Source organism: Pan troglodytes, chromosome 4 (genome assembly GCF_028858775.2).
Source record: "Pan troglodytes isolate AG18354 chromosome 4, NHGRI_mPanTro3-v2.0_pri, whole genome shotgun sequence".
NCBI classification, from domain to species: domain Eukaryota; kingdom Metazoa; phylum Chordata; class Mammalia; order Primates; family Hominidae; genus Pan; species Pan troglodytes.
This window is the reverse complement of record NC_072402.2, coordinates 70,205,746-70,231,319: the sequence shown is the minus strand read 5'-3', so window position 1 is coordinate 70,231,319 and position 25,574 is coordinate 70,205,746. Positions and strand designations below refer to the sequence as shown.

General features: G+C 39.6%; 1 protein-coding gene across 4 annotated transcripts in view; it reads left to right on the top strand.

Moving 5' to 3' along the window:
- GHR (growth hormone receptor) overlaps nucleotides 1-25,574 on the top strand; it is a 299,067-nt gene that overhangs the window by 139,430 nt on the left and 134,063 nt on the right. For all 4 annotated transcript variants that reach the window (XM_526938.8, XM_024356621.3, XM_024356623.3 and 1 more), the window contains exon 2: nucleotides 4,777-4,857. In XM_526938.8, coding sequence (XP_526938.2) covers nucleotides 4,788-4,857 — 70 coding nt within the window. In that variant the 5' untranslated portion in view covers nucleotides 4,777-4,787. The remainder of the gene's footprint in view (nucleotides 1-4,776; nucleotides 4,858-25,574) is intronic.

The following is a 25,574-nucleotide window of genomic DNA, read 5'->3' as shown; positions in this document are numbered from 1 at the left end:
TGAGTTTCTGATCAATCTGAGTTCAGAATGCTGTTTTAATCTGGTCCTACCTCGCCAATCTAATTTTAGGCCCTTTTATTCGTGAATTTGAACCTTGTTCTCTGTTCACCAGCTTCCTCAGAATATTGTCCAAAACATACTCAGAATTCATACTCATATCCAGAACATTTGCTCTGAGCTTTTACCATACAAGTTCACCACAGTTTCTCTCCCTTTTCCATATCCACCAAAGCCTTATCTGTCATTTAGTTTTAATTTTAAGCCCTTCAGTTTGATAGCTGATTTTTCCCTAGTCTGACCTTCTATTTTCCGGTATGCTCCTTCTTTTCACAGCTTCATGTGTTTGTACTGCCTTATTCTTGAAGAACCATTATTTTGATTGCTTTTGCATTAATCTCCATAGTGCCTTGCTCAGTGTTAGCAGGAACTAGTAGTTTAACATATACTTGCTAATTCTAAATTAAAGAGAATGAAACATATTGTTTTCTTTGCCTGGAGTTGGTTATAGCATGCTGGAAAAAGTATTATATCTAACCTTCATCTTTTCTCATGTGTTTATGAACTGTTTTATAGCCAAAGAATAAGTTAGTATATCATGGGCCTAATTATGTAATTTGGAGGCCTCCTCTGCTGGGCAGTCTACAGATTTAAAATTCATGCCAGCTGCATTACACTGGTTTTGAACTTGCTTTTTCTTGAGAAAGATGGGGAGCAGACAAAATGCCTCAGGCTTTGAGGGTAGAAATGGTGTGAGTTCCATTATGCAAGAATAGAACCCCATTTTTTAATCCCTCCTGCTGAAAATCTTGCCATGAGGCTATAGCCAAAGAATGTGTAAATATCAAAAGAAATTTAGAGAGGGATTTTCCCTGGGAAAATATTGCAAGCTTAAAAAACCCAGTGGGCTAAGGTCCAATTTAGTAGATTCCTCCGAACAATGCCATCCTCTACTTAGATTGTTACAGAACTTCTTATGACAGCATTTGAGTAGACTCCTGTACCTCTGGGTTAAAAGGTACATGTAATAAGTTTAGGTACCTGGGCAAAAAGGGCTTGGCAGAGGGGAATAGAGGGACTTTCTTTTTCTCACATCTAGTATATCATTACATTGTAATGTTAGATAACATTAAAGTTCCAAACTTCGTGTGTCAGCACTCTGACGTTTCCTAGGGACATTTTGTCTCAGCTAGAATCTAATAGAGAAGGATTCCCTCATCTAGAAGCTGCCATGTGGGGCTCTGTGAAGATGACGTGGACGGTGTACAATCCAATTGAATGTCACGTCTCGTGGCCTGGCTCATGTGAGGGCACTAGAGAGAGTTCTCCAGAGGAGTGCAGATGGGGCTACTTTTGGAATCATTCCCACTGAGCCAACATCAGTGGAAGAGAAGGGGAGGAGTTAGATTCTAATAAAGCCCTTATCTTCTGCTGAATCCATCCACATTTTTTTATCCTCCTCCTGGCCCCTGCACTTAGTTAGAGTCGGGTCCCTATGCAGTGTTCCAGGCGGCAGTGAACTGCATTCACCTCCTGTTTGGGAGCATGGCAATTTTAAATACTCTTTTCTGCTGTAAGAGTATGCAAACAGATTTCTGGTTAATTTTGTGTTGAGGATTCTTGTTTGTTTTTTGTTTTGATAGAGCACATTCTATGGACGTATGTTCAGCTTGTAAAGGAAGTGTTATAGTTCCTTTTTTTTTTTTTTTTTTTTTTTTTTGGAGATGGAGTCTTGCTCTGTCACCAGGCTGGAGTGCAGTGGCGCGATCTCGACTCACTTCAACCTCCACCTCCCTGGTTCAAGCGATTCTCCTGCCTCAGCCTCCCGAGTAGCTGGGATTACAGGTATGCGCTGCCATGCCCAGCTAATTTTTGTATTTTTAGTAGAGACGGGGTTTCACCATGTTGGCCAGGATGGTCCCAATCTCCTGACCTCACGATCTGCCTGCCTCGGCCCCCCAAAGTGCTGGGATTACAGGCATGAGCCACCACGCCCCACCTAGTTCTTTATTTGGAAGAAGTGAAGTTCATTTGCAGGCAGCTGCTTTCAAAAGTTTGGGGATTGGAGGAAGGTCATCTTCTATTCAACTGAAGCAAATGCCACTTGTTTGTGGCATCTGCCAGGCATCCTTGAGATGTCTGAAGAGGTGACTTCCAAACCAGAGGATGCAGCCTTCCGAGAAATGCAAACCTGTTCACATTCTTGCTCAGATGGGAAGCAGAAAAGGCTGCGTGGGAATTGGGGATTTACTGTTATACTCTGGCATTGGAATAGCAGGTGCTACTGGAAACTTCTTTACCTGACACTAAGTGTCTTGGGAGATAACAAGTAAAATTAACACAGCATCCAGTTCTTCAGTGCTTTCTCCACTTAAAAGGAATCAGGCTGGGCACAGTGGCTCATACCTGTAATCCCAGCACTTTGGAAGGCCAAGGCGGGTGGGTCACTTGAGGTCAGGAGTTTGAGACAAGCCTGGCCAACATGGTGAAACCCCATCTCTACTAAAAATACAAAAATTAGCTGGGCATGGTGGTGCACACCTATAGTCCCAGCTACTTGGAAGGCTCAGGCAGGAGAATCGCTTAAACCTGGGAGGCGGAAGTTGCAGTGAGCTGAGATCGTGCCACTGCACTCCAGGCTGGGCGACAGAGTGAAACAAAAAAAGAAAAGAGAAAGAATCAAATGCAAAGTAAATATTTAGTTACCAACAGGATGGCATTTTTAGCCTATAACTTTTTTTCAGCCTTTTAATATATTTCTGCTGGAGGTTTCCAGCTTTGATTACATAGCCTGTTCACCTAGGAGTAAAGGACATTGGGAGGGAGAGATGCTCAGTGGTTCTCATTTGCAAAGTAGAGGAGGATGATGAAAGGCCATCAGCTCAAGGCCTTCCAGGTTAGGAATTAAAAACATGAATGTTGTAAAAACCACAACTCATATTTATTTGAAATCTCACAAAGTGTGAGATTTATTTGAAATCTCACAAAGTGTGAGATTTATTTGAAATCTCACAAAGTGTGAGATTTATTTGAAATCTCACAAAGTGTGAGATTTATTTGAAATCTCACAAAGTGTGAGATTTATTTGAAATCTCACAAAGTGTGAGATTTATTTGAAATCTCACAAAGTGTGAGATTTATTTGAAATCTCACAAAGTGTGAGATTTATTTGAAATCTCACAAAGTGTGAGATTTATTTGAAATCTCACAAAGTGTGAGATTTATTTGAAATCTCACAAAGTGTGAGATTTATTTGAAATCTCACAAAGTGTGAGATTTATTTGAAATCTCACAAAGTGTGTTCATCTGCATGTTTCTCACGTGAAATCTCACAAAGTGTGTTCATCTGCATGTTTACACTCAATCCTATGAACGACTCCATGAAGTAGTGTATGAAGGAGAGTTCCTCATGCCTGTGGATTTGCACATGGGGATTCAGATACAAGAAGACAATTTAGTTTACATAGAGATGTGCTTTTTTAAAGAAATTTTTAAGAATATAAAATTATATGGAACAAAAAAGATAGGTCCTCTGCTGTCTAGAAATTAAAGTACGTCAAGAATTTTATCCCTATGTAGAATTACACAGCCATTGCCGGGGGCCACATCTGTAGGCCCATGAAAAAAAAACATCTTTGCTCATTATTTCAGCCTGATTAGGGATACCATGAAGGGCTATTCCATTAGGTCAGGTTTGCACAGTAATAAAAATGAAGCCAGTAGAGGATCTCGTGGAGCTCCTGGTATGATGATAAGTCTCTGAGTAACTTGTAAATAGTGCAATTTTATGGAAATGTTGCAGCTAAGCTTTAAAGTAGTTGGCATTAGTTGTCAGACACAGCAACAGCTCTACAAAAGGCAATATGCTGAGTTCATTTTCAACCAGCCCAAACTTGCCTCAGAAGATCCGGGATGTGGACACCCTGGTATATTTTTTCTAGAAAAGCTTATTTCCTTCCTCCAGATAAAGGTGTATGGTCACTGAGGTGTTGTGCTGACAGATGTGTTGATCTACTCTCTCCGTTAGACTGAAGGGCTCCAGGTGTGGCCACACTGGGCTTCTAAATGGCTAGCAAAGCCACAGACGCATCCCTCTTGGTGTCTGAGGTGTTCACATTCCTGGGTCTTTCAGATCTGTATTCCTCATGAAAATAAAACCTCTCTACGACACACTGTGTCCTTGTGGGTTTTTAGTTTTACTAGGGAGTTTTTGTTTCCTTTTGCTTCCTGCCTTCTTTCTGCTTCCCTTCTAGTTAAACCTCTTTAGGATGGCTCATTAGCAACTCGTTTTGAGTGGTTTGAGCTCTTTTGTTCACTGGGAAACAGATTTATGAAATGTTACTATTACCACGATTGTTCTGTTTTTCCTTTTGTGGCCCGTCCAGCTCAAGGCCCCATGCTTTCTGATACTGCTGATAAGGTTTTCTATTTCCAGATCAAATTAAAGCAAACCTTACTGGCCCTGTTACTGAAGCTGTGCATGGGGGTCATTTGCTGTGAGGTGTTTCTATGGCTTTGAGCCAGGGTGTGAACATCTCTAGTGTTCATGTTATTTCCTGAGACGAGCACTCACGGGAAGTAGAATTTATTACAACCTGCTGTTTGAGTTCATGAAAAGTAGGACAATATGAGACTCTGGGGCAGTGAAAGACTTACTAGGATTCCTTCTGGAACTGACTCGTCAGCTCATTCATGTCTTACCCAGTCTTTAAACAGTATTTCGTGATAATGGTCTGCTTTTAATTGCTGGGCTTTACCTTACCCTTTTTGTGATTGCAGGTCCTACAGGTATGGATCTCTGGCAGCTGCTGTTGACCTTGGCACTGGCAGGATCAAGTGATGCTTTTTCTGGAAGTGAGGGTGAGTTCTGCTTTTCCATTTCCACCCTCAGTGTTTTGAAACAACACTGAACTGTATTTGCTACATCCAAGTTTTTTGGATGATTTTATTAAAAGATGCAAGTTTTACATAGCAGCAAATAGGAAACTTGACTTAGCTTTAAAATCAGAAACTAGTAGGACTTTTCTGTGGATGTTTAGGAGGAATGCAGTAGTCAGTCAACTTTGGCATCTGATGTTTTCATATCAAAAATTAATACTACAAATCATGCTGAGGACATTTTTGTTGAAGACAAGCCAAGTCTCTTGTTCTCAGGCTCTGGGAGAAATATTGAAATTACACTGAAGGGTTATTAGCTTACTGTTCACTCAGCTCATCTGTGACTAAGGATATCTAATCTATTTCCAGAGCTCAGAATTCAGGCTTGTTAATCATATTCTCGGAGAAAAGAAATTGCAGGTTTCAAATGAATTTCACTTCTCACTCTCTGGGTGATTACCATTTGGCTAAGTTGAGGAAAGAGACACCTGAAATAGTTGAATGATATACCCAGAAATTATGAGCTTCCTTCCCCATCTCTATAATTCTCCCTCCCTTTTTTATATCCCTCTCCTTGTAGAGAAGTCTCAATATGTTTAAACTATGTTTCATAGCAGACCTAACTAAAACAAGGAAGAGTAATAGAAGGGAAAGGGAAGAAGAACTTTTCTGTCAGAAAGAAAACTGTGCTCTCTAACGGGTGGGAGACTTTTTTTTTTTTTTTTTTTAATGAGTACTTGATGTTTTTTCTTGCCTGGGCTTCTACAGAAGAAAGAAAGAATATATTTCTCCCATGCTATGACACTGAATTTAGTTGTTGCTTTAAGAGTGTCAGACTCCCCTTCTCACCATTCAGCTCATGTTGGAAAACACAGTTTAACAGCAGACTTAGCGCCTTAAGATGTCCTCCCTGACCTTCTAGCCAAAAATAAATCCGTAGTAGTGAGCTGCTGAGGGTGACCACAGTCACTTAGAAAATGAGAAGAGTAAAATATGTTATTTTATCTCTTAAAGCAATTTAAAAATATTTATAGAAAAGAGTCATAATTGTTGGAAATATTTTTTGGTCTCTCTGGCGTTATAATGTCAACATTATGCAAGTCAAACATGGAGAGAATTGCAGGCTCCATTTCAGCAGCTTTTCCCATGGCTGGTTTTAGACCCTGGTTCTGAGCCAAAGAATTGCAGCTGAGATCCTCTGCTGTTCCAAAGTCATGGTGGCTTAATCTCTCGTTTCTTCATTAAGGTGACTTTCACTCCACTGGGCAAGATTTGAGGAATTTAAAAAACTTGTGAAATGAAAAGTATGGCATAGGAAATCTTTAAAGAAAATTAAAAATGCATCCCCAGCTGAGAGATTAGAGCTCAAATTACATTTTAGAACTAGAAAGTCTGCAAGGAGCATCTGTTTCAGCTGCTTCGACATTTTACTAAAACTTTGAGTTCCTGAGTGAAGAGAAAACATCATTAGTTGCTTTTAATGTTTGCTTTTTGTTTTTCTTTTTAATAGTTTTGTTTGATTCATTTATTTGTTCAGGGAGAGCAGAATATAAGCAAATGCAATAGTTTATACTAAACACAAATCACATATCCTACCAGTACTTACGCATAAGAAGTAATTTAACAAAGAAGAACATTTTTGTCTCTTTTTTTTTTTGTCTTATTGAACTAACCAATATTTCTTTTTCCTTTGGAATATGTGCATATTCCAGAATCCTTTCTTAAAATGGTCTAAGGATTAAGGATGGGGCATGATGTTTACGTAAGAAGGCATATGTAAGCACGTTCCAGCGTGTGTGTGCATGCTTGCCTCTGTGTGTGTGTGTGTGTGTGTGTGTGTGTGTGGGTGTGTGTATTCTAGTTCTGGCCACTTATCTAATGAATGGGTTCATGGGTTCATGGGTTCAGCCAAAGTTACTGCATAACATGACATGGGTCAGTCTCAGATAACATTTATGGACCATGTGTTTGTTTTTCTGCCAGGTCTGGATTGTAGCCAAATCATTTTATTTTTATTGTGTCTCCTGTTGAATAAGGCAGACTAAAAATATAGATTAAATTTTTAAAAAGAAAAGATACTACTATTGAATTCAGTTTGTTCAGTGAAAGATGTGGCATTGATGGGTAAGTGATCTTGGAAGCATCACCTGGAGAAAAGTCACCCAGGAGCTGATAGAAGATGACAGACCTGTATGCGTAGGGAAGGGTAGCACTTGAGCAGGGATTTTCTTGCTTGGGCAGATGAGCAATTAGAAATATACTGGCCCTGAAAGGATTTTTTTAATTAAATCTAATTGCCCTGTGAAAAATTTAATGAGAACTAAATTTGAACAGTGCCATTATTGTGTTAGCTAAAGTGTTGTAATAGATGTTTTCTGTCTCTCATCCTTAATATGAAGTTCTCATCCTTAATATGAAGCTCTATATCTGCTCCTCAAAGCCAGTTACATAGTCTAGAGGAGAATTTTTTATTCCAAAATCAGGAATGATCCACAATGCCTTGTTTTCAAAGGGCTTCACATGGTTGACCTATCAACTGATTGTATCCAAATTGCTGCTGCTGGAATAATGCTGCTAATGAGAAATGTGCATAAAGATCTAATGGATATAAGTATTCTTCCAAGGAGTGCCTGTTATAAATTAGGTTGTATATCTCTACTATTTCAATCAGTCTACCCTTGAATATACCCTTTGACCTCAGTAACCTAAGGTGGAAGTAAGCAAGCCCCTGCCTTGTAGTTCAGTCTAGCTGGGACATGAGGAATGTCTTGAAATTAATGAGAGACTGTATACCTTTAAAGTCTAGATTGTGTGATGAAGAGAAATGGTCAAGATGCCCTGAAAAAGAATAGATCAAGGTGGACTAGAATAGTTAATTCAACAAATTCAGTGTACTGATAATTCTTAAGAGCTTCCTATTTTCAAAGCCTGTACCTATGGCTATGAGGAATACATTGATTCTTCCCTCAAGGAACTTTTCATGGGTTAATAAATCAGGCATGTACACCAAGAATTACAATATCAGGCATTGTATATTAACTATCAAAATGGCTTGAATCACACTTTATAGAAGTGATGATGACGGGAGGGATACCTCAGCTGTGGTGAATTACAGCTTCATGAAGGAGGTTGACATTGTTTCCGTAGAGACTAGAATGTCAGGTTTAAGATTTTAAAAGGCTGAGAAGAACAGAAGGCTATTACAGGAATAACTTATGTGATAAAGCAACAACATAAACAGAAGTGTACAGATGTAGATATGAGATGTCTATGGACAACAATTCATTCACTTACTAGTCAATGGATGGTTCTATTTTACACATTTAACATTCAACAAGCATTTCTTGAGCACTTACTTCGTGGAAGGCATAGGATTAATTTGGCCAGGGTGTGTGGTACATAGGTGCTATATTTGTAATTATTCCCTTTGGAAGCAAACTTAGGTCAGTAGGTTTGAGTCAAATTATAGAAGGCCCAGAGATAGCAAAGGCATTATGGAAAAGGCAAGACTTGCTGGGCCCTTGAAGAATCGGTAGCATTTGGAGAGGAAGAAAAGAAAGAGGAAGTGTATGCCATATCCAGCAAGTAATAGTCCTCAATATTGGAGGCCAGACAAAAGCGCTACCTGCATGATGGAATAGTGTGTGTGTGTGCATATGTGTGATATTTATATGTAACATATATAGTATCTACATGTAATATTGATATATAATATTTACATACAACATATTTATATTTGTATGTGTGTAATACATACACTATATATGTACACATATACATATACATGTATATATATGTACACTATATGTATATAGTATATGTATATGCACACCAGTTAGGTGTGGCTTGCAGGCAAAGCACATAATTGACATCACTCAAATTCTGCAAAAGGTGTTATATCATTCTGTACCATTCAGGGTAAGAGACTTAGGAATGAGATGCCACATCCTAAGGGAACCAAGAGCCCCAAAATAATTTTTTCTGTATATTTTGAACATTTTTCATAAACCTATGCACACTGACAAAACACTTACTTGAAAGGAAAGACACCCCTGTTCTCATTGCTATCAGACAGCAACAATTTATTTTTTAAAATAAACTCTATTCCACCACAGTTGAAGTTCCACAGAGCTCTGAGAGGATGTCAAGACATGTCAGATATATTTCACACAAGTATTAGAGTCATGGTTTCAGTTAGTAAACAGTAATGAATGCATCTGTTAAATGTGTTCAAGAATGAACACTTCAAGGCTTTCCATTCACAGTGAAGGTGGGGAAAAAAGCCACAGAGCTTTTGATTGCTGCTGTCTTCACCATAATCCAGAGGCAAGAAGAAATCTTATGGTGTGTTCTAGTGCAATGGCCTGCGTCCATGTACATCAGCAATCCTCTGTCCCCTTGTCCTCCTGATATTGCAGAATTTATTTGATGTTGGAGTTCAGCAGATCACAGCAAGCTGGGTTAATCTAGATGGTGCCAATGTAGATAATGACACATAAAAAGTCTTTCAAGAAGCTTTTATTAAGTCATTTTACAGATTCAAGGAGGAATTTTATGTATTTATTTATTTATTCATTCAATTTTGCATGCATGCATTTATTCATTTTTTTGTTTTAGAGATAGGAACTTGCTATGTTGTGCAGGCCCCAAACAGTTCTACTAGCTTCAAACAATCCTTCTTCAGCCTGCAAAGTAGTTGGCATTATAGGTATGAGCCACTGTGCCCAGCCCAAGGAAGAATTTTGAATGTATATTCCTGCTTTTAAGGAGCTCACAGTCTTTAGAAGAGAAAACAGAGAAATAAACATAATTTAATAGTGATCCTCTTAGATTATTAAAGGGTTTTAATCTAGGTCATAATACTGTTAGATTTTTACTTTGTCAATAATACTAGTAATAGGATAAAAGTGAATTTGAAAGGGATGAATTAGAGGAGGAAGTTGATGACAAAAGGTCAGGAGAGAGATAATCTAAGTGTGACAGGGATGATAAAAAATAGATGGATCACAAACACAGGGATGTTAAGAAGACAGAATTACCAGTACTCAGAGTCTAATTAACCTGTGGATTTTTGACTCGGGGAACTATCAGTGCCTTCTTTTCCATCCATTTCTAAGTTTCTGCATTTTTAATTAATGTGATCATCAGCAATGACTCACGTTTAATGCAGTGAAGTCCTGGTGCACAGTTCAGCCTATTAGCACTAAAGTGGTACTTGCACAGAACAACTCTGTAGGGGAGGAAACATGCTGAGGCTGGATGACAGCAGAGTGTCTAAGCTACGCTTCTTTTGTACCATTTCTCTGAACTCCTCATGCCTGTGTCTACCCTGGGTCCTGCAGCTGTCTGCTCAGCTCTGCAGTATGGCTGTGGTATAGCTCAGGCTACTATGCAGTGAGGGTCTACAGCAAGGACAAAGGTCTGAACTCCCTCCTCATTGTAGTCTCTGGACATGTGTGACTCTATCCCAAAACCTTGACAATCCCCCAGATATTTTGTCATTGCTAGAGTATGTACTTACTCATGGGATACAATAAAATATATGCAGGATGAGTTGAGAACAGCAGAGCCATGTGCTGGGCAGAGTCTGGGAGGTTGGTTAGGCTCCCACGGAAAATGAGTGACTCACCCCTACAAAGAAGCTGGCAGTGTGAGTGATTAGATTTGTGCCACAGCTAATTAGTAAATTGAAGGAGTGGGACCACCCAAGAATACTCAGAACCCTGAATGTTAGTTAAATTCACACATGCCAGTGATAGAGTATATTTCTGGTCTTCCGCCTTAGATGCCAGCTCTTACGGGAACAGAGCCAGTCCTGGTTATATAATAGAATGTTTCCACACCACTTTGGTTCAGTATCCTAAATTGTGGCTCTTGTTATGGGGTAGACAGGAATGAGGTTGACATAATGTATTTGGTGTTTGGTGATGGCAAAGAGTACCTGTTCATAGACACACCTGGTTGTCCACCTCTGGCTAGAGACCAACCCAAGTTCAACTGTGCAGAAGTCCATGTTGGCCTTTACTGGCCCAGCCAGCCTCTACCTGAGATCATTCCCTACAACAAGGGGCCCAGGATTCCTCAGTCACCCCAGCAGCTTTTCCCAAGGAAAACCATCTCATGAAGAATTTGCCATTGATGATTTTCTCCTCACTGTGCATCGAAGTCAATGGGTTTCTTACTGAGAGTTGGTTCCTTTGAAACCTTAACCTTACACTGTATATGATATAGAACTGTAGGCAGTCCAGGGTCATCAATAAAGACATTTTTGGGGCCTCTACTTGGCTTGTAACCACCTGCTTATCCACAGTACTGTGCACCTAGCTTGTCATCAGGCAGAGTCACCAGCAGCCACAACAAAAGGGTGCACCTTCGTCTTTTCCAAGCAGCAGGCAATGTGGCTCCATTTTAACTTTTCTGGCAATACTCACATGGATTGTTAAATAATGCTGTCAACAGTGTCATCTTCAAACCCGAAGCAAACTTCCTCATCATCTGTAGTTAGCAGCATAAAGACGGTGATGATGTGTAACATAAACACACTTTGAAATCTGATGCAATTGACCCTACGAAGAGAGTATTCCTTAGTGCCCTGTCTGGCAACTTCTGGACAGACCAGGAGGCCTTGGGGCTTAGAGCACTTCTTCAGCCTCAGCTGCAAATCCATTTTTTCTAGTCCCTTGTTCCCAGGATGAAGCCACAGTGTTTCATCAGATACATTTATCAGGAATCTCTGTTTCTGTTTATATAACAATTTAACTTAAGCCTCAACCTTCACAGTGTACGCATCACATTTCCATGGAAGGATTGCAGGTATTAGAAGATGGTGGATCATGTCTTAACCACAGGGGAAATGTTTCAGGATGTTTTTATAGAAGTTTTCACTAACAAGCAGGACACAGGATTGGCAGAGAGGTGGGGGTAGGAGGCAGGTGAAGGGTGGCATTTGTTGTGTTTCCCTCTTCTAAATGAAGTTATAATGACATCTGTGTTTCAAGAGTGTGGCAAGTTTGGACTGAGCTTGAAATAAATACAGTTTAATTGGTTTCAAATAACTGAACAAAATGACCATTCCATGCCCTGTGTAATAAAATGTTATGGAATTAAAACTTACTAGACGTTAAAATCCATGAAGGATATTTTGCTGGATGCCCATCCTTCAGCATTCTGATGAGGATCTTCATGTATTTGTTCAATGAATAAGTGAATCAGCAGCTAAATCCTGACCTTTGATTTCCTCAGTTCTCTCCTGCAATTGTCACTGATGCTCTCATCTCCAGTCCTGAGCAAGGCAGGAGTTGAATTAGTATCCCCTTATAGTGGGAGGGGTCTAGAAATGCTGTGCCACTTTAGAAGCTAGGCTTTGTGGGCTTTTCCGGGGGATGGAATGATTTTATTTTCCTGCTTTCTACTCCAGATACCACCAAGATCCGAATTCTGCCCTAAACACTAATGTGTGGGAGCCTGATGTCCTGCCTAAGTCTTGTCAACCTCTTTCCAGGTGACTGAACTCTGAACCCCATGCACCAGTCACTGGCCAACATTCTGCATTAAGTGACCCGGTCACCCAGCACCATCCCCCTGACACCACCTTTATCTCTACACCACCTGCCTCCCGCCTGATTAAATCTCCTCAAATATTGACAGACATAATGATACCTGAAGATCCCAAATCCAAATTTTCTTTGCCCCTTTGGACATTGAACTTTAGATTACAAAAGACCCTGACTAGGGATCCTGTGGATAGCTGAGTCCATTTTCTTAGCCCCATTCCTTAAATATCAAGTCTTTCTAATTTTCCAATGAGAGCACATGAAACTCTCAAGGTTAAAAGTCAATTTATATTAATAAAATCTTTAATTTCTTGATTTCTGAATATGAAAAAATGATACTTTGTGTATCTTTTAATTTTTTGGAAAAACCTTCCAAATTTGTGGAAAGAGAAATAATATTGACTACTGGATAACCATGTGCTATGTGTAAATATTAACAGATTCACCTTAGTGGGCACTGACTTGATGATGTTTGCCACATTATATTTTCCAGAGCCTTGGCTCTCCCAAAAAATGAGAGGTCATTTTTCAGGGGAGGACCATTTTGTGTTTGGCTAACATTTAGGACATATAATTTCTTCTCCTCTACATGCCACTGACCCACTGCATCCCTGGTTGGAGCAAGAAGAGCCATGCTTTCCTTAATAATAGCTAATGGTGAAAGGATGTGTTGTAACAAGAGCAGAGGAATAGGGAAACAGGAGAAAGACAGTCAGTTGAAGAGTCCTGCCCTGTGTCAGGGCACCGTTTGGCCAGCTGGGTTTGCTAGGAGTAGAATATAGAAAGTACATGAAGTGCCATACTCAGACAGCTCTGGCTACGTTGACAAACTGGTATATCATGGTGCCCAACTTTCTTTGTTAGCCGGGCCAGCATCATACCCTCTAGTATTTGCTCTGAACTTCGTAAGCACGGTTGACTAGCTTTCTTTTCCTCTGCAGTTATCATTCAGAATGAATAGTTTCTAAGAGGCTCTTATTGAGAAATAGAAGGAGGTAAGTTAACTTCTGTGCATACCTTGGTCATATTTGCTTGACAAACTGATGTGTATACTAAAGCCATTATGGGTGTGAAAGGCAAAAGCATAAGTGCTCCCCAGTATGACCTGGCTATTTTGTCTTACTTCTATATTTGATTGCTAAAAATATATGTTCTTGGGTCAAAAAACTCACTTTAAGGGAAAAAAATGGAAGAATATTAATAACCAAAATAGAAGAATATTAAGAACTTTAACATGAGATGTATTTAGATTAAAACCATCTCTTTTTGGATTTTGGCGGGTGATTTCTCCAACATGTTTAGAACTGGGTTGCTATTCACCCAAAGGTGGAAACTTTTGATGTTGGAGAATACCACTGATGCCTTAAAGCAGAGGGTAAAAGGAAAAGACTGAAATTCCAGGCTAAAATGAGGAGAGCATGGCCACCACTGAGCCCAAGGTAGCATTCAATAAATACTATATAAATTATTGATTTATTTCTACAGTTGGTTGATAGAAGCTTACTATGATCTGCCTAAGGGTGCATCAAATTCCTCTGGTACTTTGATCCTATTCTTCACTATCACTTCCTTGGGGGCAGCAGTTAATCAGGTAGAGGCTTATCCTGTCAAGAGAGTAAAGGGAGCTATGGAGGAACTCGCTGGGAGGAGAAGCTGGTCCTCAGAGATGCTTAGGGTTTAGGACCAGTAAGAGGCAGTCTCTACACCACCCACATCTGATTCTTGTTTCCTTCTTCTCTGCTATGGTCAGGAGAAACAGTTTAGATTAGGGATTTCAGAGCAGTGGTGTTGGACTTTGTCAAAACTGCATTTGAATCCCATTTATGAATTGTGTGATTTTTTTAAGGTTGAGTTCCCCAGAAGTAGGATGCTGAGACAAGGATTCCTATGAAAGTGAATTATTAGAAAATGGTCCAGGGAGAAAGCGATAGGAGAGTAGGAAAATGAGACGGGGAAGGTAAAGAAACCAGACAAGGATACAATATCAAGTAGTATCCAACAGTGGTGTGGTTGGGTAGAAGTATCTATCTCAGCAGATTTTGAGTTGTCCAGATTATCCTCAGTTGGTGGTTAAGGTTAAATTTGCATCCTCACGAGGATGCAAATTTCTACACACTATCAGTTGTCCAAGTGCAGGTAAAGCTGGCTCCAGCAGCCTGAGGGCAGCCGACAGAGAGACACGGGTCCTGGGTGTGGGAGTGAAACCACACATGAAGCCTGCATGTAAAAAAAAAAAAAAAGGTAAAGAGGGGCTGGGCGCGGTGGCTCATGCCTGTAATCCCAGCACTTTGGGAGGCCGAGGCGGGTGGATCAAGAGGTCAAGAGTTTGAGACCAGCCTGGCCAACATGGTGAAACCCTATCTCTACTAAGAATACAAAAATTAGCTGGGCGGGGTGGCGGGCACCTGTAGTCCCAGCTGCTCGGGAGGCTGAGGCAGGGGAATTGCTTGAACCCAGGAGGCAGAAGTTGCAGTGAGCTGAGGTGGTGCCACTGCACTCCAGCCTGGTCAACAGAGCAACACTCTGTCTCAAAAAATAAAATAAAATAAAATAAAATAAAATAAAATAAAATAAAATAAAATAAAATAAAATAAAATAAAAATCAATAAAATAAAATAAAGTAAAGTAAAACAAAATAAAGGCAAAGAGATCAATCTACATCACCAAAGCACTGACAGCATCTGCTACAGTGACTTTGGTAGTTTCTTACATTCTCTGAGCCTCAGTTTTCTTCTCTCTTAAGTCAGAGGAAAATGACTTGTTTAAAAAGGCTTCAATGAGGTAACACAAGTAAAGCACGTATTGAGATTACTACACAGGAAAAGCAGTTACTGAATACAATTAGTCAACTGGTAATTGGTAATAATTATGTAAAATTCCTATAATTATAGGGAGCGCTATACAATTATTATATATAATTCCTATAATTGGAATTACCAATAGGCTAATTGTATTCAGTAACTACTGTTATTGTCCTCAAGTTGAGTTATTATTGCAAACCCTGAGGCCTGAATAAACATGCAAACTAAACTGACATGTAGAATTTTATTTATAACAATATATGCCTAAAAGAAGCGGTTTATTTGCACAAGGAAATTTTGGAAGCTACAGATAATTTTAATAATGACTATCTTGAAGATGTTTCTAATGTTTAAGACATAATAGCATAAACCTTTATAAAATGGGATACTGTTATATAGTTATAGTTGTAAGAATCAGTGTTTAAAGGATGGGTTTGATGAAATTGTACTACTCTAGTTCCTGTGCTTCTAATAAAATTAAATCTGATTAATACAGCAAGTAGGTCTTTGGTGAGTTGATTCTGATGCTGGGAGTGATTTTCTTAATTCTTGCTCAGAAAGCCATCCATGAGAATTAAATGAGATAGCATGTACAATACCTGGTATAGTTACTGGTAAGAGGTTTTCAGTAGAGACCAATCTCCTCTTTGTTTACCTTCTCATCAAGAGAGGAAGAACAAGGAAAATTAGGTTGCTTTTTTGAGAAAATACTTTAGGCCAATTACAATCATCTGAAAGTAGAATGAATTTCTAGGTTAGGCAAGACTAGAGTTAAAGCGTGGGTGTGCAGGGCTGACCTGCCAGGGTACTCTGTACGGAAGTACATGGAAATGTATGCCCAAATACAGCTTCATATAATTGTTTTGATCATACACAGTTTCCACATGAGATTATATTTGAATGACTAATTCAGCAAATATAAAAAAGGAGAAAACCAGTGGACAAGATGATTCCTAAGGTTCCTTTCTTCCTGGTCTATGCCCTAGTGTATTATTTGAATTGATATTCACTGGAACACACAGTTACTGCTGGAGATTGAGTTATAAAAAGATTCAAATGGTTTACTCCATTATATCTACTTAGGAAATCTTTTTTTAAAATAACTGATAGATGTTCAGTTGTGCGAAACGAAAGGTATTTCTGGCTACCCCTTTATAGTTGTGTACATGACTGCAGAGCCATCATTTCATGCTTACTTCCCCACATTCATGTACCATTTTCTCAAAGGAAAATGATTGAATGAACTTGCTAGTTTTGATTCTGGGGTTTGTTTTAAACAACTGATATTTAAATCCACCTAGTCCTCTTTAGCTGTTCTCCTAGGAACTTTAATATTAACAAACAGCTGAACTTATACATTTTGTAAAAGAGTTCAGACAATGAATTCATTCTTCTTGAAATGCATGGAAGTACCCAGGTGCTAGCTACACCCAAGAGCCTTTTCTAAATACAAAAAGGATTGACAAACCAAGCATTCATCCTGTCTGCGTCCAACAGTTCGGAATCAAACCATGAACTTGCTGTTCCTCTGTTTGTGGTTAGCTTGTTTGTATATTTTTGAGGAAGATGATTCAATGCAAGAAGTAGTTTTATATAGTACGTTAAGTAAATTTCCTATATGATATACTTAATCAGAAAAATATTTTTGAACTAGAGCTCACAGAACATATGATTACAATAGTTTTCAGAAAGCAAGGGGCTAAATGAGGATTTCTCAACCTTGGCACTATTGAGATTTTAGGTTAGATAATTTTTCTATGGTGGGAGGCGTGTCCTGTGCATTGTAGCATATTTATCAGCATTTGTGACCTCGTACCCACTAGATACCAGTAGCCCCCCTTCTCAGTTGCAACAACCAAAACAACTATAGACATTGCTAAGTGTTCTCTAGGGGTCAAAATGGCTCCTGCTTGAGAACCACAGTCTAGATCTGGTAGTTGCATATTGAACTGACAGTCCCCAGGATTGTTGTGGGGATCAAATTAGATAAAACTTGTTTATATTTTTTAAAAAGTAAAACTCATACATATAGTTACATTACACCTCTTCTTTTCATTTGTTACTCATCTAAGATTTTTTGAGCCAGATGATGGAGACCCATAAATAAATTAACCTTAAGAGGCTCAAAGGTTTGCCAGGTAAACAAAGAGGTTAGAAGAAAAAGAGAGATCATGTCAGATGTGCCTTAATGAATGTGTGTATGTAACATGTACAAAAAGTTATGGGAACCCCAAGAAAGAAAAGACTCCTTTTGAATGAAATCAGAGAAAACCAACTGGACCATACAGTTGAAGCTCTATAATAGGAATTACCAATTAACTAATTGTAACTAAATACTCTTTTATACAATGTCATATATTCATGTAGTTTTTAAATCTAGAAGTAGTTAAGGTTCATAATTGTCATTTCTCAGGGACAGTACTGAAGTGGTATCAAATCTAAATGAGCAACTTAAGAATTGAAGTTGTCAGACAGCTGTTAATTCCCCTTTTTCATACCTGCTCCAATGATAGCCAACAATCAAACAAAAATAATAAAATAAAAACGAAAGCAAAAAATACAACTCAGATTTCACTAAGTACAGCAATAAATATCAGAGACATTAGGGAATAATAATAGGTCAAAGCAGAAATTCATTCCTCAGTATGTTCTTCAAGTGGAAGAATTAGGTCTGTTTTAGTTCTGTTGATTCTAAAAGAAACATTCAGGCTATCAAGAAAACCTGTTTTAAACTCTAAATCTGACACTATAGATAGATAGATAGATAGATAGATAGATAGATAGATAGATAGATGATGATGATAGATAGATAGATAGATAGATAGATAGATAGATAGATAGATAGATATAATTCTGCCTAAGTAATTATCTGCTGGTACCAAAGAGATTGACAAAGAGATTCACTAACCTACCAGAATTTCCTAACCTTGTTCCAGGGTATTCTACATTAAATACTCATTACCACGGAAATTCCACATAAAAGCTGTCATGCTTGATGGAGCCATATTTACATGAAACGTTGCAGCATTTTCTTCTTTAAACCTCTTCTACAATTTGACCAATTCCATGCTCCAGGGAGCACTCAGAGGTTGATTAGGACATGAGTTGTTAGCATGTGCTGCCCTAATGGTTATGAGTCACATTTGTTTTGGAAGATCACCCTTAAAGCCTGTCACTCATGCTTGTTTATGGGAAATGCAACAACTTAAACATCAGTTAACAAATCCCCATGAATGCATGGTCATATTTGAGTGCTTCTAACAAATGCTTCCTTTCATTTCTCCCTTGACAGCCCTAAGAATTAAAGGCAGTGCACTGGGAGACATCCATGAACATTTATTAAAGGAAGCATAGGAGAGTATGATAACTGCAAAGCCAGCTGTTCATATTATTGGTGTGAGATTAAATTTCATCAGTCTTAAAACCTGCTTTTTACCACTAGAGAAATCAATCTGCCATATTTAAGGTTACATTAATGTGGAACATTCCACATACTGAACTGTCACATGCCTTTAAAATAACCATGCCATGCTGTTTTTTTTTTAAATCATTACAAGTGAAACAAACAGCTGACAGGTGGGGATCTATTGGTATATTCAAGTTTTTCATGTGAAAATTTCCCCCAATATTAGTTGTAATCACAACTTGATTATGAGAAACAAACATACCATATATAGGCAGAACTATATATCAGTAGCCTTTATATTTGACAGCTCACTATAAAATCCGTACTATGATTCAGTGAACATATTTATGTCTTATATCTGGGTTGATCTGGTTGCCTTCAGCTTTCCTCACTTGAAAAAACTGTACTTAAAAAACTGTAATTTAATGTTAAAGTTAATTAACACAGCAAATATTTATTGATGACCTATTATTTACTGGGTACTATTCTCGGTGCTTGCAATGCCTCAATGAACAAAAGAGATAAAAATCTCTATGGTCATGCTGCTTGATTTAGTGAGATATATGTGTGTTTGTGGGGTGGAGGACATGCATGTGAGGCAGACAATAGGCTACAAAAATAATAAATTATCTAGTATTTTATAAGGTGGAAAGAGCTATGGAAAACTGCCCCATTTGTTCCTCATCTGAGTATACCCAAAAGTTGATCTTTAATATTTTATATGAGTCTCCTAGGTTCTAAATGTTAGAAACTAATTAAAAATAAGTTGAAACTAAACTAAATATCTTTGTGATCTCTCTGGCTAGAAGCCTCAGGACCAGTCCTCACTGTTTACTGATGAGGAAGCCGAGGCCCAGAGAATTAAACGATGTAGCCAAGATTTCAAGCAGTTACTGTCAGAGGTAGGACCAAGACTCACAACCTCCTTCTCTGGTGTGTTTTTCTCAATCGGTTAGCATTTAACAGCAAGTGTTTTAGTTGAAAAAATTTATTTGAAAATCTGTTTGAAACATGACAAAATAGGAAATACCTGCTTATTCCCTCACTGCAGAGTGGTCCTCAGCAGAAAGAAGATTTTGAAGTTTATGAATTATGTTCAGACAAGACCCTTATAAAATCACTGTCCTCTCTCCAGTGGCAGAAGTGTGGCCCCTGACTCCTCACCCACCCTCATTCATCTTTCGTATTCCTTGAAAATTACCACTGAGTATTTTCCTTCTGCTTCCTGCAGCACCAGCAGAAAAGATGAGGATGCGTCTCTTGATTGCCATCACAAATCTCTTTCTTATGCTTGCTTCCATTCTTATTCTGCACATAACTTGGACTTGGCCATCATTCTTAGAGCTCCTCTAAATTGTTTGATTAAAAGATTGTTTATAAGTCCAGAGTCAGAACGGAATTGAAAAGGCACTGCACATTTTGATGGAGAGGAATAAACTCCAGTCAAAAGTCATGGCTTCTGGACTCACCACCCTAAGGCAGCCTCACTGGAACTTGGTTTTCCAACTGTCAGTGGAGTTTTAGAATTTTCCTACTTGCAAGCTTGTTGTGAGGATTAAATGGTTAAGAGAGATTGTGTCTGTTATGGAATTGTGAAAACTGTAAGTTGCAGTCCACACTGTAGAAATCTTAGTTACCTCTGCCCTTTCTTTCTCTAAAGACAGGTTGCTAGTGGAATAGACAAGTTTGCCATTATTTTGAAGGTTGCATTAAGCATATATTATGTTAGTGAAGTTGGTCTTCTGAAAGTTGGAAGGGACCTCAGAGGTCCTATATTAGACCAACTGTGGCTGTTCCTTAGAATAAGCTGGGAGTTTTCTGAAAAATACAAATTCTGAAGCCTCATACATAGAGATTCTGATGTGGAAAATCTGGAATTGATGGCAGCAGTGGCCCGTCTGGAGCCGCTGCTGTGAAGATGCCGGCTGTAGTGGGGGAGGTGCGGCTGGGGTTGTACCCTCCACAGAGCTGCCAGGTGGGAAGCCTGACCCTTCTGAGTTGGCAGGTGTGAAGCCCAGTGCTCTTCAGGCACAGTTGCAGCTGCCCATCTGTGCCTCCAGACCTGGGCATCCCTGTGCTCTCAGGGGCCCAGGAAGCACCCCCTGCTCCTGCAGGCTTGGAAGTGCCTGCTATCACTCCCTGGCCTCTCCCTGCACCTGCACCCAGCACCCGCTCCAAGGTGAAGCAAAGTCATGGCCAAGCCTGGATGCTGTCATGACCTGGTCAGGTGTGCACACACTCAGGGCAGTGCTGACACACCAGCTCCCTGGCACATTGGCACTCTCTGGACTTTGGACACCAACCAGCATGAGAGGGAGACTGAGAGGGCACTGAGGGGTTGTTCAGCGCAGGCCTGCAGGTGCCCCTTGGCATGAACAGCCTGGGTGATGTGGATGACATGTAGATGGTGGCAGAAGGCAGACAGGCTCCTGGGCAGAAAGAGGCCAGTCCCCAGTGAAGCTCCACCTTCAAGCCAGGGATGGCCGGAAGCCTGGTGGCTGAGCTATCAGTTCCAAGTGGAGTCCTTGGCTGGGAGTGAGAACTTATGGTGCTTTATCCAGGCCTTCCCATAGCCACCCATGGACCAATAAGCACACACTTCCTCCCTTCTAATCTCATAAAATCCCTGGAGTTACCCAGACTCGGGAAGATGTCGGGATGACCTGCCTATGGATAAGAGCTACCCACTTCAGGTCTCCTGAGAACTGTACTGTCACTCAGTAAAGTACTTCTTCACCTTGCTCACCTTCCAGTTGTCTGTGTATCTCATTCTTCCTGGATGTGGGACAAGAACTCAGGACCCACTTAATAGCAGGACTGAAAGAGCTGTAACACGAACAGGGCTGAGACATGCCTTCCCTGCCCACCACATTGTAGGTGACAAGAACAGAAGAGCTGCAGCCCTTTGGGGAGCCCAGACCTGTGTGACACCCTCTTTGGGGGCTCTGAGGTTTCTGTCATCTCCAAGCTCCCAGGCGTTACCACATTCCCCTCGTCCAGATGCAGTTGCCCACGGTGGAAGCCATTTGCGTACATCAGATGCAGCCGCAGGCTTGCATGGAGCTGGTGCCTGTGCTGGTGCCTGGAGCTGCTCACCCCACCACGGAAGCTGGTGTACTTGGCTGTGCACAGTGGCCGGACCCCATGCTTACCCACTCACGTATCCCTCATTGCTCCATGCCTGGCTTGCCCTTGGCAGGCGTGGGGTCCATGCTGGTAGCACAACCCGAGCATAGCCTACCAGGCCATTGGCAGAACAAGCCCAGTGGGCCCAAGCAAAACTTGGGCAAATGTGCCACCAGCCACAAAAAGGAAACACAAAGGTTTCCGGCTGGAAAAGCAACACCTGAAGAATCCTGCAACAGAATGATGCTCTGGAGTGTTTTCTGTGCTAGGTGTGCTTGTTTGTTTGACGAAAGCTCCAAACATGAGTCTGAAGATTAGCCAGTTTGGGAAGCCTTGCTTCAGCTTTCTACTGACATTAAACTCCTTCTCCTCTCCCATTTCTGTCTTCACTTAGAAATGGAAACCCACTAATTACTCAAGATCTTACCTTTTCCATTCAGTCAACTAGGCCCTTGCACCCCCATTACTTTGCGTTCCACCTTGACAATTGCTATTGCCAAACATCGGCATTAATCTATTTTGACATCTTCTTTCCACCTGCTGCCCTCTAGTGGAAGTGCTGACAAGCAGCAAAATATTTAACTGGGAACAGCGGGAAAGTGACCAGTTTGAGTTGGCCAGTTCACACAAGTCAGCGCAGGTCCCCAGCATGATGTCTACAGACTACAGCTATGCCAGAAATCGTTAGGATGGCCTCCAGCTGTTTGGACACTATTTGCACACAAGTTACATTTAGAGCAGAACTTTGTAAAGACCCTGGCATTTATTCATGGGCTTTTTAAAGGTTTCAAAAATCTACCTGGAAAACATTACCCTTGGGATATTTTCGTTTCTGTGTCCCTCATTTTCTTCTTTTGTCATTTACCCAAATTCTTCTTCTTGCAAAAGAAGGTGGTTCTTTCCTGCCTTCCCTAACCTTTGAATTTTCCAAATCTTGCAAAAAATAAAGATACATATATCTTTAAATAAAGATACATATATATAAATTCTTACAGTTTAGAAGCTTCCAGTCGCCAGGTGAAAGGAGTTCACATGAACTGAAAATTGACAATGTAAAGGACACTGTGTTCTCCTACTGTGCCTCCAAGTCTCTTTGAGGTCTGTTAGTAGTCTTCTTTTTTCCAGGAGACACTGAAGTTAAGAGAGTTTAAGAAGATTGTAGTATGTCACAAAGCAAGTGGAAAAGCTAGCACTAGAACTCAGGTCTGGCTGATGGAAAACCCTTATGTATTTTTTTTAATGTGCTTCTTTGGTGTTTAGTGATTATTTAGTCTTCCGTGAAGTAATAAATAATAACTTGCATGGTAAATGTTATTAAGGCTCGAGGTACTAAATTTATAGCAAAAATCATTCAGCTTTTTTTTAAATGAATGTTTAATAATCAGTGTGTCTCTGCATAATCTCCAATTACTCCTTTTAGCAGAGGAACATGGCAGGAATGCGGGTACGTTTGGGTGGGAGGAAAAGACTGCAAAAGTCACAGCACTGATGCAAAGTTGAGACTAGATTTCACAGGGCAGGTGCCGTATACTCCCTCAAGCTTTGAAGAAACTAAATAGTTATCTATGTTAACCAATAGGGCAGAACTCGTACTCCAAACACCGATATAAACCGTGTGTGTGTTTTGTGTATGTGTGTGTCTTTCCCCCACAGCATTCTGCACAATTATTAACCCTTTTTGTGTAGTGGTTTTTCATAGTTTTATCCTTGATTGTTAATATCATGGTAAGTGATGTGTTATAAATATATTTTTCCTTAAGTATCATAAACAATCTAAGATTTCATTTGGCTGATTTTTCTTTTCTTAGTATTGCATATCATTATTGCTGTTAGAACACTCATACATATTATTCAACTTCTTAACTAGAATGTACACACACACACACACACCCACACACATGTGCATGTACAGAACTGCCTTCTTTCTCTTTGATGGTAGAAAATACAGCTCTCTATAGTAAGAGAATTTGCTTTCAGTCTCAGACATACCCTTCATTCTCTGCATGACTGGTAAAGAGCGGAAAGAGTAATACTTAGGATCTGGATTCCAATTCCCTGTTCTCTGACCATTTAAAAATGTTGTTACCTTGGCCAGGTAAATACAGTTCTATGAACGTCAGTTGTGCCTCAATTGAGCAGGCTTGTCCAAAGGATTCCTCAACGATGAGGTATCCTTTCAGCTGTATGAGCTGAACCTTGATTTGTGCAACAGTTTAAGCCCCTGAATAGTCAGATAAAAATCATGTTAATTAAAATTAAATAGCTATTGGTTGGATCTGGTTTTCCACTGGCTTGCATGAATGATGTTTTGCCTTCCTTTCTGATACTCAGCTCAGAGGATTCCTTCCATTGGGTTTTCTTTCTTGTAGTTTTTCTGGTTCATAAATAGCCTATAGACAAACACTAAACTGTTACAGGTAAAAGGACCCTAGATTAAGCCTTTTATAAAACAAATAGTCCTGTGTAAATAATGACATCTTATTTTATGTGTGTGAATTTGAGTTTTAGGGTGTAGGGCATGTCTGGCTAGATGGCTAAAGGCTGAGCTCCAGGCAGCCAGCTGCTATCCAATCTCCACACCTGGAATGTTCCAAAAAACCTCCTGTGTTTTCTTTCTGCAGCTAAGCGCTGATGAGCAGGATTTAAGAAGTACAGCCACACACTTTTTGCTGCACGTTTTTTAAAGTTTGTTATTTTTGTCATAGATTACTTGTTTTGAATCAAAAATTTTTAAAGAAAACTTAATCTCCCAAATTTTAACCCCCCTGAAGTTTCAGGATTCCAAGGAATATTTTTATTTTAAGATGCATAAAATACTCAGTACATGTACAAAGGTAATGCTTATAAGAAACTTAGAAAAAAAAAGGAGCTAGTAAGATTGAGAAGGGGAAGAATATCTAAGCTAACATTACTAACCTGGCAACTATTATAGGTGGCTGGATAACATGAAGGCATAAAGCTGAACGCAGTTAAGAAAATAGACTGGATTTGAATCCTGGCTCTACCTGGATTAGTTTTGTGACCTCAGAGAAGTTGCTTCCCTTCTCTGTGCCTCAGTTTCTTCATATGTAAAAGGAGATAACTATAGTGTCTAACACACAGAATTATTGTGAGGATTAAATAAGTTAATACATATAAAGAAAGTCCAAAAGTATGGCACACAAATGTTTAATATATGTAAGCTATTATTGTTATAAAACTAAAGAAAGAGAACCCAGAAGACATTCAGTTTGGTGGGATTCAGATATATGTTTTCCTTTCCTCCTCCTCCTCCTCCTCTCCTTCTCTAACCCCACTATGCTTGCCTCCCAATCTATCCCTGACTCCTATTTTTCTTCCTCCCAACTTAAGAATTGTCACTAAAAATATTTAGAAGAAAAGAAAATGTGCATACTTCAGGGGTGCCAAGCTTTTGGGTAAAGTACACTTTTCAGCTAACATGACTGTATCCAACAGTAATGGGCTTTATGGCAAGAAAAAGCTTTTTTCTCAATAAATGGGTTTTAACTTTGTAATGGATTATTCTCTTTGCATGGGTAATTCTTCTGGAAGATGGAAATTGGCTCGATGATAAGATAGGACAGTTGGATTTAGGGATCTAGATTAAGGGACTATCATGTATGCTTTTAGGAGAGAAGTTTAATCTGCAAAACCTACTTGTCTTATTTAATTAATTGTTGCTCTTAGCTGCTCAATTTTGTACAGGTGACTTGCATGAAAGCAAAATGTATGTCAAAATCCAAAAGCAGAGTGAAGCCTCGGGACTTCAGTGCTTTTGGGTGTCTTTCCAGACCTCTGCTCTTCCCCCACCCT